Source organism: Dendrobium catenatum, unplaced genomic scaffold (assembly GCF_001605985.2).
Source record: "Dendrobium catenatum unplaced genomic scaffold, ASM160598v2 original_scaffold_260962, whole genome shotgun sequence".
Taxonomy (NCBI): domain Eukaryota; kingdom Viridiplantae; phylum Streptophyta; class Magnoliopsida; order Asparagales; family Orchidaceae; genus Dendrobium; species Dendrobium catenatum.
Genome location: NW_021579361.1, coordinates 82,311 through 98,100, shown reverse-complemented (window position 1 = coordinate 98,100; position 15,790 = coordinate 82,311). Strand labels below are relative to the sequence as shown.

General features: G+C 35.2%; 1 protein-coding gene across 1 annotated transcript; it reads left to right on the top strand.

The window, feature by feature from the left end:
- The first annotated feature begins 3,431 nt into the window (after nucleotides 1-3,431).
- LOC110096120 (increased DNA methylation 1) lies at nucleotides 3,432-10,879 on the top strand. Its single transcript, XM_028692723.1, has 3 exons — nucleotides 3,432-3,655; nucleotides 3,763-7,114; nucleotides 10,735-10,879. Exons 2-3 carry the CDS (start codon nucleotides 4,028-4,030, stop codon nucleotides 10,843-10,845), a joined length of 3,198 nt encoding a protein of 1,065 aa, XP_028548556.1. The 5' UTR covers nucleotides 3,432-3,655; nucleotides 3,763-4,027; the 3' UTR covers nucleotides 10,846-10,879.
- Nucleotides 10,880-15,790: the final 4,911 nt, after the last annotated feature.

Here is a 15,790-nt window from a genome sequence, read left to right as displayed (position 1 = left end):
AGTGAATCATTTACTTTCAAAGCCCAATCCTTTCAATTTGGAGTCATAATTTTTCTAAGATTCTCTTAATCTCCCTATTACTTATTTCAGCATGATCATTAGTTCTAGGATGATAAGCAGTTGCAACCTATGTTTAATGTTATATTTAAAACAAGAATTATATCTAATTTGCCTCCCTCCATTGCGTCCTTACTCTTCCCTAAAATCTTGTAAAACCACATAATGAGTAGAATCCCAATAGGTCACCAGAACCTACCACTACACCCAATGCACAAAAAGTAAAACAATCTGCATATAATCATTCAAGTTATATCAATATGGTATGCTTTATCAATTCATGTAAACAGGATGAATCATAAGCAATCATAATCATATAAATGATTAGTAATCATTGACTTAGTTCTATCTTAGCTTCTTATAAAGGCTATAAGAATAATATCATGTGAATCATAAAAATGATGTATTTATAACATAATTCTATCAATTATTAATGCAAGGTAACATTATGAATATCATTTCTATGATCTATTATATTCTTCCTTATCAGTGTCTATCACTATGCATGTCGTTCATATTATATATGCAACATGTATCCATTCTCATGGATCATGTCTATCCTATATCTATATATGTATTTGTGACATTATGCATCATGTCATGTATCATATGGGTTATGCATGTTAATGTTATTTTTAATCATTATATCATGTATGAAATTACACATTCATAATAATAAAATTTCGACATCTAGCTAATTATATGACATTTTTTTTTGTATCTTATTACATCTTACATATTATGTCATGTGTCAATATGTCAGGTGGCTATCTTATAAGAGTCACCACTCCTGCTCGTCGGCATATCTTGTCCACTTATAACTCTCTATATCACATCTAGTGTCTTGTATTGTGATTAAAGAAACCCTATTATTTAAAGGAAGGGTCGTCGACCCATCCTCCTCTACAGTGTATCTAGCTATAGCAAACTTGAATCAATTTATAATTATCCAACCTTTCTTGTAATTATACACACAAATGTCATATAATAATAATAATAATAATAATAATAATAATAATAATAATAATATGCATCATGTATCATATGTGTATTCTTTCATGTTGAGCATCATTCTATGCTACCAATATACACATCTTATCAATAGTGTCTTAATATTAGTGGCATGCATGCCATATGAGTTGTACAAGGTGCATGTCATGCCAAAATACACTATGCATGTTATGCATGCTCCTCTAGACTAAATAGAAAAATTTATACTTATTTTATACATGCTTTATCTTGATCATTTCAATTAAAAGATTTTACATGAGAAACTAACTAGTGAAATTTAAATATGATAATGCCAAAAAGCTCATAATGATGATACTTATTTTATATAAAAAAAATATATAGTAAAAACTTATCCAATCAGAGGATTATGAATTCTAACCAGATTTTGAAGAGATTGATAATTAAAACTCAAAATAATTAAGAAATAAGATTCGGGTTACTTACTACGATAAGAATAATCAAAACTAGGAGGACGAACATAAATGATGTGGAAGTGAACATCTCTCTCTCTCTCTCTCTCTCTCTCTTCCCCCCCATCTCTTTTCTTTTCCTCTTGTTCTTGACCAAGAAACAAAGAAAGGGGACGTGGGAGGGGGGATGACTTGGGTGCTTAAAATAACTTAGTGGATTAGAATATTAATTTTTTTTTTGAGACCTAGTGTCCTAGCGCTCCAAATTGTAGAGCCTAAGTTCAGCCCAACTCGAGATGTTGGCGCCTTTGTGATCACAAAGTACAGCGTTGTACTTCTCTAATGCAGATTTTCATTCATTTATTAATTTCCATGAGGGTTATTTACATGCCATTAATGAGTATTTAATCATGTAATAAATTTGAGTTATTATATCTAGGGCTTCCTTTGATGGGCTGCTGAGTTCGACACTCTTTTTAGGATACTCCCCTCTAAGGTGTTTGCGTCAACTCACCCCAATGAGTTTTGAATCATCTTTATGATTCTCTCTTCCATCTCCATCAAATCATAGCGAGTAGTGATGTTTTGGTTTCCATGTTTACCGATAGCTCCTAGTTTTGCTGCTTTTCACAAAATGTCTATCGTCCGATCACTAACATCAATTCATACTGACTAGGAATGTTGGAAACAAATTTGTTTGTGGGTTTTACCTAATCCTACTAATGGGTTTTAGTGGGCTGGAGCTTGAGAACCGAGTAAATAAGAAGCTCTAATATATTTATGAATAATCCAAATAACATAAAGTTCAAAATATTTCTCCGCCCTTTCTATATAGGATTAAGACGGCTACATGAAATATTATACCTAAAAGAATTAAAAAAAATATAATATAAAAGGTATATGCCGACACAATATAGATTGAGGTAATTGGAGTATCGAACTATGTGCATTTGATGAGATCACCTAGTGTCTAATAGAATGTTTAAAAGGACTTGTTTTAATATAAAAAATGAAATATTTAACATATTAACTAACCCTAACATTTAACTATTATGAATAAAATGTTCTTTTTAAATTTAAAATTCTCTCTTAATATGAATTTATTTGCATCTTTTTCTCTAGATTGTCACTCTGACAACCAGCAGAGCTTCTTTAATCAGATATGTATGATGTCGAATAGTTTTTGCGCATACTGAGCGTTTGTTTTCATCATTTTTATAGGTCTCTCTTTTGATTATCTATAGTCTTTTCGGTCAGTTTTTGATCTCTTTTTTATGTAATTTTTTCTTTATTTTTTTCTTCAACTCGTTGTAAGTTCATTTTAAAGTTAATACAATTTTGCTATGCATTAATTTTTCAAAAAAATAAAATAAAATAAAAAAATAAAAATTTCACAAATAAATTAATCATTGTTGTCACCAATCCTTACATATCATCTAAAGTGAGACCACCCCCTCCGTTACGCTTCGTTAATTCACAGGCGCAGAGCTCAGTGAATAAAAATAATACCCTCTCATGTGAACCAATGGAGGAAAGTGTTTCGTTTGGTCACGCTTGAAACCTGCTCGGCTCACGGAGATCCGCTATTCGCAGAAGGCGGCGTTATCTCTCACTCTCTCTCTAAGCGATCCACCTAATCCGCAATCTCTTTCTTTGAATGGATGCAGCTGGAAGAAGAGAGAAGCTGATTACCGCAACGAGGAGCATTAATTCTGATTCTTTTCTTCATCTAGATGAGTTCCCATGAATCCTCTCCTTTCCTTTACATTTTTTTGCTAGTCCTCTCATTCTTTTTCGACGATTGGTTTGTATTTGGATTGTGCTGCTTCGGGTTGTCTTAGTTTGATTTTTTTTTTTGGGGTTTGGGTCATCTTGATGCAGGCGTTCTTATATCGACAGTTAATGTTGGTGTTAGGTTGATTATCTGAACCTTCTCCTATGATAATTTTTCAGATTTTAGATCGGAGATCTATTGGTACCGCTGCTGTCGTTTTTGATGCTCCGGATTTGGGAACCTAGATGTACATTTTGTCTTTATGGGTGATCTATGGGGTTTGATTGCGACCTACAGGCTGGGAATTTTCGGTGCTTCCTCCTCAGTGGAAAGGTTGGGTGAGGACCAGAGATTTCTTGCTCGGTACTCTGAGTTGTTTTCTTCTGCTTGTGCTGAGGAGCTGGTATAACTTGTTGCTTTAGTGATTTTTATTTTCACATCGTATTGCTTTCTCTGTTAATTATTGAAAGTTTGGTCTGAATAGGCTTGTGCTTGTTTGCATGCGTGCAGGTTCTACTTTTTTTTTTTAGTTTCTATTGATCATCCTCAAGCTTAGGTCTACTCTGTTTCTATCTACTGGCCTCTCCTTCTCTGGTCAAAGTATTTAATCTCCTTTTTTAACTCCTTGGTTGGCTCCTTGTGTGTTTAATCGTTGACATAAGCCTATGGTTTCTCTATTAAAAGTTGGGGTCCATTTCATAATACTTATCAATGCTTGCAACTCCGTAGCTCGGGGATGCAGTGATAACGAGTTGCGTTAAGAGTCTTCAGCAAAATGGTGAGAGACGTTCAGACACTTGGCAAGGGTTCGAAGGAAGAGGAGACCATGATAATATTATTTGGTGAAGAGATTGAGAGTTTGTCCCCCTTTAGGCTTGATGGATCAAAGGAAGAATGCCAGATATTTGCTGATATTTTTTATGGACGAAGTCTTCCGGATGAAAGTAATAGTTGTGCTGTTTCAAGGGCTTCAGATACTCATAAAGATGGTGCTCCTGGCTGCTGCAGAAAGGTGCACGTTAATTTTAACCTGGAAAATTCAAACATTTCAAGCAACTCTTTCATGAAAGGTTCATCAAGTGAAGCACTAGAGCTTGCAAAAATATTTGAGTATAAAGATAAAATTAGATCAGGGTTTATGCTCAGAAGCTCTGGATTGAATTCAAGGAAGAACAGTTCGCTGCCCGTTGGTGTTTTGGATGAAGAGATTATAAAACATTGCTTTAGTTATTCCCAAAAGAATCATGAGCTGGAAAAGCCAGATTTTCATGGTTATCAGCCATTCTCATTCCGCATCGTTGAATCTTTTGCCCATGGCATCTTATCCAGCTATTGTTCTGTTAATCAGCTGAGCAGTGTGGATTTTGCTTCTAATAATGTCAATTGTGCAAGTTTGAATTACAAAACTTCAGTCCAACAATTGGGAGACAACAAGGTTATTTTGGAAGCTAATTTTGTGACTTCCCCAGTTTCTCAAGAGAGCATTGCTTCTGGTCTTGTTAAGGGTAGATCCACTATTGAAGTTAATGACAAAAGTGGATTTGCCACAAGCATGGACCAAATTGCACTTGAAACCTTAAGGAGACACCAATCTGGTGGGTTTTCCAAGAAAGTAACAAATAGGGAAATGCCAGATCGACTTGAGTCATATGCACATAGCCTTCTTACTGATGCAGGGTGGATAATTGAATCACGTGTACGCAGGGAGAGAATTAAACCGGCATTCTTTTTCAGAAAACCTGATGAAGGGCTTGCTCGTTCTTCTCTTTCTAGTGCTTGGAAAACATGTGGTGAGAGGCTTCTCTACACTGCTTCAGAATCAGAGAAGGATGATCATGGAAGAGAATGGTCTGATGTTAATGAATTTTGGAGTGATTTGAAGGATGTACTTGCATACATTGATATGAAAACTCGGCAGCAGGTAAGCAAACTTTCCCTTATAAGACGATGGCAGCTTCTTGATCCTTTCTTAGCAGTTGTGTTCATTAATAGAAAAATAAGTATTTTGCGAATGGGGAAATTACTGCGAGCTGTCAAAAGTGCAACTTACATTCCTGACTGCAGCGAAGATATTTGTGATGTAAATATGAATGAAAACCGGAAAAGGAAATCAAAAAGTTTATCTAGCAAGTGCAAGTTAACTGAAAACTATTCACTTGATCTAAATCCTACAGACTCTCCAATCAATTTTGGGTGTGATAGTCCTGTTAGTTCTGATTTAGAAAGCGAGGATCTTTGTTGCTGCGCCAATAAAATGCTTGCTGGGAATGAATTACAGCAACAACCGACTAACAGTCCACATAAATCATCCGTTTATCAACAAGAAAGTCGATCATGTGATGATACTGATGGATTCTCCTTGAGAGAGAAGTTTGTTCATGGGTTTTCCCTATGTAGTTCTACTGAAATACCTTTAAATTTAGAAAGAGCAGATGCTTTCTCATCAAAAGAAACATCTTCTGAAAAGATTCATAATGGTTTGCTTAAAAAGGCACACAAGAAGTCTAAGAAGATATCTGAGATTAAAGAAGCTGAATTTCCTGGAAGGAAGAGCAAACCAAGATCAAAAACAAAACACAGAGAGCCCAGTGCTCACAGCTCAGATGAAAGTAACAGTGATCTTCCAGATCTTCCATGCTATGAAGCTTCTGGCGTGTTGATTTCTGAATGCTTGGAGCCATCTCAGTGTCTGAAAAGGCAAACTGGTAATGTGCTAAGCACCTCTGAAGATGAAAGCTCACATACATCTAAAATTCAAGAAGCTAATTCCACTCTAAATATAGATAATAAGAAGGCTCTGATATTTGAAAATAAAGCAGCTAGAAAATTTAGCGAGGACAGGAATGAAATTCCACTCATGCCTGTAGAGGAAAAAACTGCAATTACTCTTTCTGGCTTAAATGAAAGTCAAGATGGTATTAGACTTCACAAGCTAATGAAAATTGAACATAATACTAATGTGACGAGTTCTGATGACCATTCTGCAGTGATATCGTCATATAAATGGCAATCTAATTTCAATGAGATCCAGCACAAGTGCTCTAATTCGAAGGAATCTTTTGTCACATCATGCAATGGAAACATTTCTAAAACATCCTTTGTTAAGGACAGCAGAGAGGAAGTTTACTCCACCACTGATGGTCTTTGTCCAGGCTCTGAAGAGAGCCATAAAGCTAACAAGGCTTGTAAGTCAGATGATCGAAAGGGAAGTGGGCTAAAGAGATTACGTGGATTCCATGTCAATGACGATGATCTCTTGATTGCAGCTATAATAAAGAAGAAAGATTTTAGTGTCTATTGTAAGAAGTTTCCTTCAAAACCTGAATTTCCTCAACCAGAAGCGTTGAGAAGGATGAAAACTCAAAAGCGGGGTTGCAGTTTACTACCTAGGGCTGTTGGGAGTGGTGGGAAGCTTTCCACGGATGGGAAACAATTTGTTATGGGAACGAGAACAGTATTAGGCTGGTTGATTGACATGGGTGTTGTGTCTCTAAAAGATGTTGTGCAATTTCGCAATCCAAAGAATCATGTGGTGATCAAGGATGGCTGGGTTACAAGGGATGGAATTCTTTGTAAATGCTGCACCAAAATTTTTTCTGTTTCAGGTTTTAAGGTTCACGCAGGTTTGAGTGAAGAAATACCTCCTTTTAATCTTTACCTGAAATCTGGTAAGTCATACACACTCTGTCAGCTTCAGGCATGGTCTGCTGAATACAAATTGAGGAAAGGGCGTTTGAAAGTTGTGAATATTGTGGAGGTTGATCAAAATGATGATACTTGTGGTATTTGTGCTGATGGAGGTGAACTGATATGTTGTGATAATTGCCCATCTACCTACCATCAATCTTGCTTGTCTGCACAGGTATGTTGATATCATCATTTTATTTACTCTGCATATATTTATGCCCTATGAAAATATTATCTCATTCCTTTTTTATATTTGGAAGGATATAATTAATGATAGAGGATTAAGAAGGAAAATGATATACCTAATATTATATGGATATAAGTTGTTTAAATTCTTTGTGCAGAATTGGTTTAACACCTCAAACAATTCCCGATAAGAATGAATGGAAAATGATTGTTCTTAATGCTGCCATTAAATAGTTAGGATAAGGCTAATGAAAAATGATGATAAGTTTTAGATTTGCTATTGGATTTGTTTCACCTAAGAGCAGCTAGAGTACATGCATTTGAGATAGGATTTCTTTCAACTAGTAACTCTTTGTATACATGGGCTAGGGACTGATTCCAATGGTAGATAGAGTCGCTTTAGATGGTTTGGTCACATAAAACGTCGGCCTTCTGATGACCCAGTTAGAAGAGTAGATTTATTAAATTTGGCTTAGGTTAATAAATGTAGAAGTTGACCTACAAAGACTTGGTTAGATAATACTAGAAATGACCTTTATTAGATTTAAATGAGAACTTGACTCTTAACATGAGACAATGAGAAAAAAATATGCATGTACCCTAGGGGTGCAAACAAGTCGAGTCGAGCTCGATGTCACGACACAGCCCAAATACTCGAATTAACCAGGCGGGAACGAAAAGTCGAACGGGTGTAACATTTCATTCAATTTCATAAATAATTTAACATTCAACTTCTTAATACAATTGAAGAGCTACTATTACAAAATTTTCATAAAACTATTGATACCATTTTTTAATATAATATTTACCTCAATCATAAATTATATGTTTTCATTTGTGCATTATCTTCTATAGATATACTCTTCCCTTTCAGTCATTTTTATTTCTCTGGAGACTTATTTGAAAATGTTAGTTTAATTGAATGAGTTTGCAAAGTAAACTCAATGAATAATCATCATTAAATATACAACAATTAGTCATATAAAATAGTCATATAATGTAAACATTCATTTTTCTTCAATTTTCTGACATAATTAACATATGCATCATCTTTTATATATTATAGGTTTTTATAATTTCATAGAAATTATTTCATATTCCTTCTCATTTATCCATTTTCATTATAAAATTTCTTTAATAAATTTGACTTTTAATCCATTTCCATTTTCATTAGTATAGGAGTGCTGTCTAAATATACCAATAAAGGTACAACCATTTCCATTTAATGTGCATGGGTACGTTGCTTTCCCAACCAGTATTATACGGGAGTGAACTCCTATAATTTGTATGCATATATCTTTTCCTTTTTTTATATTTACTTTTGTTTTATTTCACTCATATGATTTCTTTTATATAACTTTAGAAATATATTTATATATATTTCAAAAAATTTTCTTTCTTTTTCTTTTCCATGTAAATAACTATTTTCCACATATTTCATATATTACATATGTATATACAAGTATTACCTTTCACTTTAATGATTAACTTTTATTATGAAATTTTATGGATGTAATAACTTTCAAACATTTGTAACTGATGTAAATAATAAGGAGATTGTATGAATAAAACAGAGTCATGAAATATCTATAACCTTCAAATATTTGTAATTGATGTAAATAACCAGGATTGTATTAATAAAATTGAACCATGAAACATCTATAAAAATAACATCATTTATCTACTTTGAATAATTTGGCTTCAACTCCTTTCAAACCTTAGACTCTTGAGACATTCTTCCTTTCTACAATCTAAATCACATACAAACATATAACTATTACCTTCTTTTAACTTTCCTTATTCTCATATAAATATTTATTTAAATAAATTCTTACCTCCAATCTCCTTTTTGAGATCTATTATTAGTTTCAGTTGTCACCTTCATATATTAGGTTAACCAATTCTCCACTGTTCCAAAAATTCCTTTATTTTACATTAATCATTTGCTAGCGATAACATTAAGTTATTCACTAATATAATTACAGCATCTATTGAAAATCTCATGCACTTATAATTACCTCAATCTGTCTTCTTCTCTTTCTCTTTAAATCAAGACGCTCACCACCAGATTTCTCCTTCCTATTTGTTCATCATTATTATGGCGTCAGTTAGAGAAAATAAAGTATTAATAAGTGAATGTAAAAGAAAAATTAAATTCACTTCTTCTGTTGATAGAAATGAAAATCCACTGATTTGCTTACCCTATAATTTTCTTCACTTCCTTTTTCATTTACTTCTTCTATCTCCCTTTAAAATAACTCATATTTTCTTAGGATTAAATCACAGAAGAAAAAATGCCAATAGAAATGAATTTGGAAACTTACTTTCTTCCTTCTTCCTCTTAATCGTTTCTCTCGACTGACATTTCTCATGCGATTTGCTCCAAAAGGAATGAGTGATTAGAAGTTATGACTCACGAGGAGTCATTACTTGTTACGCTTGAACGGAGCATTCCGAGGAAGGCTCCCGCACACTGGCGGCTTTGCTTGTGGTCTGCCTGGGCCGCGATCCCCCCTCTCGTGACACCTATTCATTAAGTAGAGGCTAGTTCGATAAACCGGCTGAACTGATATTTACAATTGAGCTCGGCTCGGCTTCTATTTAAGTGTCTTTAACTCGAGCTCAAGCTCAAGTCGAGCTTGGTACTCGAGCTCGAACTCGACTCGAAATTTTAATTTTCTCCTCAAGGTCGTCTCGTTTATAGGCTCATTAGCTCGACACGGAGTGCATTTTTTTGCATGTTTCACATACAGATTACTAGTTTGAAACATTAATTTTTCCAAGCAAAATGATAAATATTTATACATTTGCAGTTGCAAAATTAGCTCTACTAGACAGGTTCAGCAATATAATCATAATTCAAATTATAATAAAATATTTTTCAAAGATAACTAAACAAATATTATGATATCAAGAGCAATAGAACCATTGACTGTAATAATGTCAATTTTTTTAATTACATGCTGCTATAAACATGCCATTAATCTGTATAAAAAAAAGATCATCACACCTACATAGTTTATTTTCTCTATTCCTTTCAAATGGAGATAGAATAAGCAACATAATTAAAGTAGATTGGGTAGTTCTAATGCAAAATAAGGGCAGCCTAAAGAGTAAGTTCTGGATACAAACATGAACAAAGTTCTCTCAGCAAGAACATTGTACCAAAGTGTACAAAGTAATAATAAAGTTTACAAAAAAATCTCATATAGCCAATCTACAAATGATAAAAAAATCTCCATTATCTTTTTCACTTTGCGCATGCTCAAGCACTTTTAAATAGTCAATCTGCAAATGAAAAAAAACAAAAACAAAAAGTCACAAGTATTCTTCCAACTGATTTTCAAGACAATGTGTAGGAGGATGTGCTACCTTTCAAGATTCTTCTAACTTAAAGTTAGTGTTATCTCCATCTCTTCATCATCCTCTTCTTACTACAAAAAATTACATCTAATGTTAGCATTAGTATTATCGAATGAGAAACTTTAAAAATAAAATCTATAGCAAATTGTTACCTTTATCTTTCCTTTGAGATTGTAGTGTGAACAAACACAATTTAGGCTGCATATGAGAGTTTGAATCGTCTCAATTCCCAACTTGGAATTGTAGGTGTCAACAACCCTCTCTCCTGCACTAAATGTAGATTCAGAAGCTACTGTGCTAATTGGAATATTGAGGATATCAACATCCATTTTTGATAAGATTCGGTGTTTCATCTAATTGCTTTTCCACCGTGCTATAACATTGAAGGGGTGCCATGGAGGACAAATTTTCAAACCATCTTCAAGATATTTATCTAAATCAGATTTGACGAGCTTGTTGTTTGTTTTCCGTGAAACATAAGCTGCAATATCTTGCGAACCACTGTGCTTATTGCCAACACATTCTTGGGTACTTCTACAACTATTACTTGAACCAACAACACTTGCTCTTCCTGCTATAAATGTGCAATTTATATCAATTACTTCCTCTTCAAAAGATGCGTATTCTTTCTATAGCACAAACAATAAGCTGCGAACGTACGAGATATAATTTTGCATGGTTTCATCCCCCTCGTAGATCATTGGAAATGCGTACTCTATGACCACAAACTTTTTTCTTGGATCCATGATAGCACCAAAGACTATTAGCAGATTACACTCACCCCTATACTTGTCTAATTTAAACTTCATCTTACTAGTCATTTCTTTAATGAAAATATCTAAAATACATGTCCCATCATCTAATACTTTTTTAATTGTACAAATCTGTGAAATAAATAAGTTTTAGGTGGGGTATTTCATTCTTGAGATGATATTTGTTGCCTCATTAAAAATTCCCAAAGCATCACACACCTTTCCTATATTATCCCACTCCTATGCTGTCGGACAACTATGATAGGCAAATTCTATTTCCATGTAAGACAAGAAAGTTTTTCTTAGTTTGAGTGCCACAATATGCATGCTTTATGTAGAGTTCCAACAGGTTGGACAATTCATATTAAGCTTTCTTGTGGTAACTGTAATTGCTGAACAATTTCAGAAAATTTTGCCAATCTATCTTTAGAATTATTTATGAAACTAACCGGATCTTATCAACAACTTGTTCCACAAATTTGATCACATCCCTAACCATAACATTTAGAATATGTACACAACAGCGCACATGGAACAATCTATCTTCAAAAAATAACATTCTTCTAACATGGTTGTTGTCCTTAAGCAACTTAATTGCACTGTCATTGTTGGCTGCATTATCAATAGATATGGTGAAAACTTTATTCTCCAATCCCCACTCACCTATGTTGCACAAATACGAATACGGCAACACAAATATGACATGATACGGATATGGGACACATCAATTCTTTAAAATACAGGATACAAGTACGGTGCAGACATAACAATATAATTTATAAATCATACATAAAAATTAAGAAAGCAGTAAAAGCATATTATTTGAAATTACAAAGAAATGAAAGTAATATCATTTGTAGCCATGTAGCTTATAATATCAAAATAAAAGTAAGCATTAAATGTCTAGTACAACAACAAAAGCATAAACATAAATTGTCTAGCACATGAAGTTTCAACTATTCAATAGAAGGAAAGATATGATTAGCTTTCTTTAGTGGTTTGTCTTTGAACTTCTATATCATCTTAAATAAATATCATAGCTTCTAATTCAAGCCCATCAAGTGAAAGATTAGCAATTTCTAAAATTCCCATATCATCAAGAGACTCAAATCCATCTCGGAAATGTGAGAACCTCACTTGCAGTCGCGGATACGATGGGTCTTTTTTTCATATTTTTTTTGTTTTTCAACAGACACGCGTATCAGATACGTGTGTCCTTTTAAAATTAAATAGTATTTTAATTGGATACGGCAAAGCCGTATCCGACACGTATCGGTGCCGTAGCGGAGGTGTATCCATGTATCGGTGTATCAGATACAACAAGCCTTCATAAATAGGTGTATCGGTGCAACATAGCCACTCACTAATTAACTTATAAAAGGTGTCAACAATCTCAATTGTTGTACGTGGTGGAGGCAAGTGTGAGATGCTAAGCACATGCTTCTGTAATTTCCATTTGGAATCCACATAATGTGTTGTGACAGTCTGGTATGAAATTCTTTGATTTTCTTACCTTTATATATCAGTTGTAAAGCTTAGTCTTGTTATATTTTTTAATGAAGCATGCAGCTTCTTCTTCTCCTTCTCATACACCAACATTATATCTTTATGAGCTGTTGTTCTACTATACTTCATGAATTAGGGTGACATGGTCTTTAATACTAAATTAAAGACAAACTCTTCCACAACTGAAAAATGGTTTCTCATTTATTAAAATGGAATGGGTAACAATCTCTCTAACTTTTAATTGGTCGCACTTGAATGTTGTTAAACTTCCACTTTCCTCAGAATTTTCACCCGTACATATAATTTCTTTGGGCTCAAACTATAAAATCTTTTGGTTCCTGATACCACGCATTCTTGCATGGCAACGATCTAAGTGCGTCCTATACTGTGTTGTAGAACTTGTGCAATGTATGCATATTTTTTTCTTGCAATGAGAACATTCTACTTTCTTCTGACCATCAGGGATGGTTATTTCCTTAAATTCATCCTACACTATAGAGGTTTTCTTCCTTTTTTTGTTGTCTATTGGATTCTCAGTTGTATTTTCATTGATTTGTTCATTATCCCGACAGTTATTGTAACATCCCAGATATCAATAGTGAAAGGATTCATCTGACATTCTTCTTTTTCGTCTCTTTCTCGTTCGGATCAATACAGACATCCAGAGATAATTGCATTAAAGAAAAGAAATACAGCAACTACTATAATTCACATTTCAACATATACACAGTCAAAAGGAGCGTCCAAAAGAATATATACAATAGCCATTCGGCTACAAAAACAAATGCCTGCCAAAGGCTACAAGAAGCAAAACTACACTAGTAACCGAAGAAGCTTCACGCGGGAGGCTCTGCACCTGAAATCATTAACCACATATAATGAGCTTAAATAGCCCAGCAGGTCACCAAAGCCTACAACTGAAATCAAAGCACGATAGAAGCAATATGCATGTCAATCAAATCAAGTCAAATCAATCAGTCGCACATGATCAACATTGAAACTGACATATTTTCTAGATCTTGTTTATATAAGTTTCTATAATATATGATAGGAAATACTCAAAAAATAAAATATAAAAATTTAGACAATGCATTTACACGGTGCGCAGCGGCCCCCTGACGAGCGTCGCACAGCGCAACGCCCGCCAATCAGCCCATCTAGAATGTTTGGCTCTTTCCGTCTAATCTGTTGTAAGCTCATTGCAATTCAAAGCTCCTGCCCACAGAAACCGCCCAATTTGGTTGCTTATTATAAGCAGGTCTCTTAAACTTTGACAAAAAAAACTAATCTTCTCATTAAGTAATATCAAGTGCAAGCTTCCCTACCTAATCTAAGTATATAACCTCATAATATAATATATATATAATATATACTATATAATAATTAAAAATAGCGAGAGAAAGTTTTTAAATTTTTAAGAAAATAAATATTGTATGCAGAAAAATTTTAGAGAAAACTATTCATACTCTATTTTTAAAATAAATTTAAAAAAAGTAAAAGTTGAGTCAACAATGTCCTAACTAAAAAATTTTCCAAATCCAGATAGTTTAGAGAAAAAAAGTATGTTCTGAATATTAATAAATTTATATTCAAGTTATATATATTCAAATAAAATTTAAGCATTTAACATATATTTAATAAATTAAAAATGTTAAAACTTATTATAATTCTTAAATAAAATCCAGACTAAAACATTAAATATTTTTTTAACACTAAGTTTTTTACAACAACAACAAACGACAGAGGACATAAAAACCAATGCTTCCCGGATCGAAAAAATAAAAGATAAAAATAAAAAAACTAAAGTATGAAAAACAAAGAAAAAGTCCCCCCAAGAGTCCAAATGTCTTTTTTCTTCTAGGAACAAATCTAGAGAGAATCATGACCATCTGCTTCTCCTCCTCGCCCTTCATTTCCTCAACAACCCTTAGTTCCTCTTTCCCCTCCATTCTCCTCTTTAAATCCAAACAATCTCAGTCTCCTTGCGAGCCTCGTCCACTTACCTGAATCCTCTCTAAAATGGTAACCACCATCACAGAACCCTATTTTCCATTTCCTTCCTTCTTTCAGTCACCTCCTACTCAATCCATGGGACCACCTTAATGGCCATGTCGCCCCCGCTTCGGCTTCCTGCTTATCGCACTATGGCAATCTCTTCAACCACATCAAAACTCTTCTCCCTCCATCCCAAATCCTACCGTCCTCCCCTGGTTCCCCTTCCCCAAGACTCCGCCACCTGGAGCTCCTCCTGATTGCTAATCTCGGCTCCCTGCGAGAGTCGCCATGTGACACTTCTCTCATGCGGCCCTCGAAAGACCATCAACCGCCCTCGACCACGATCACACCATCCCCTCCAACCATCGGTATCCACACAATATTCGAACACGCTTTCCATTCGGCTCACAACAACTTCATCACGATACCCTCTTCACTTTGCCCGCCTTCGCCGTAATCTATCGAGACTTGCCCCGAACCCACCCCGCGCCCGCCGCCGAGCCCGCTCAACAATCCTCGCCGCCTCCGCCGCCTTCGCTCAGCCCCCAGCCTACTTCCTTTTCCCACCTGCCACCTCCTCTCGCCCCACCCACACTGCCCCCGGGCCTCCCCGCACCCCACGACCCACACTACCCCCATTTGCTGCCTACAGCTCGTCATCGCCGTCTCACTTATCACCACAATCATAGGGAATCAGCCACCTCCCGCAGCTTCGCGGTAGGGTTCAACCAGATCCGACGAAGTATTGCTTTGCAGGGATTTGTTTTGTGGTGATGGCCACCTCACCCGCGTTGTGGCCACCGCGGGGCCTGATCTCCGAAACCGGCTCGCCCCCTCTCTCCACCTCGCAAAAGAAGGAAGGACACACGGTGGTTCGATGGCAGGAGCGAGGGAAAGCTCTTTCAAACGAGCTAATCCTTAGGTGAAATATCTGAATTCAGTTTGGATTCTTGGCCGCCGTCGTCGCTTCTTCGTTGCTGTTTTATCGTGTTTTTAGCCGCGAGATATGCGGTTAGAGGCGGAATATTTTGAAGGCCGGAGGGGAAGAC

Bases quoted from the DNA above. Each gene is read 5' to 3' on its own strand.
- LOC110096120 (XM_028692723.1), top strand. From the start codon at position 4,028: ATGGTGAGAGACGTTCAGACACTTGGCAAGGGTTCGAAGGAAGAGGAG. The intron at 7,115-10,734 runs GTATGTTGATAT...TTGGAATTGTAG, and splicing joins AATCTTGCTTGTCTGCACAG to GTGTCAACAACCCTCTCTCC.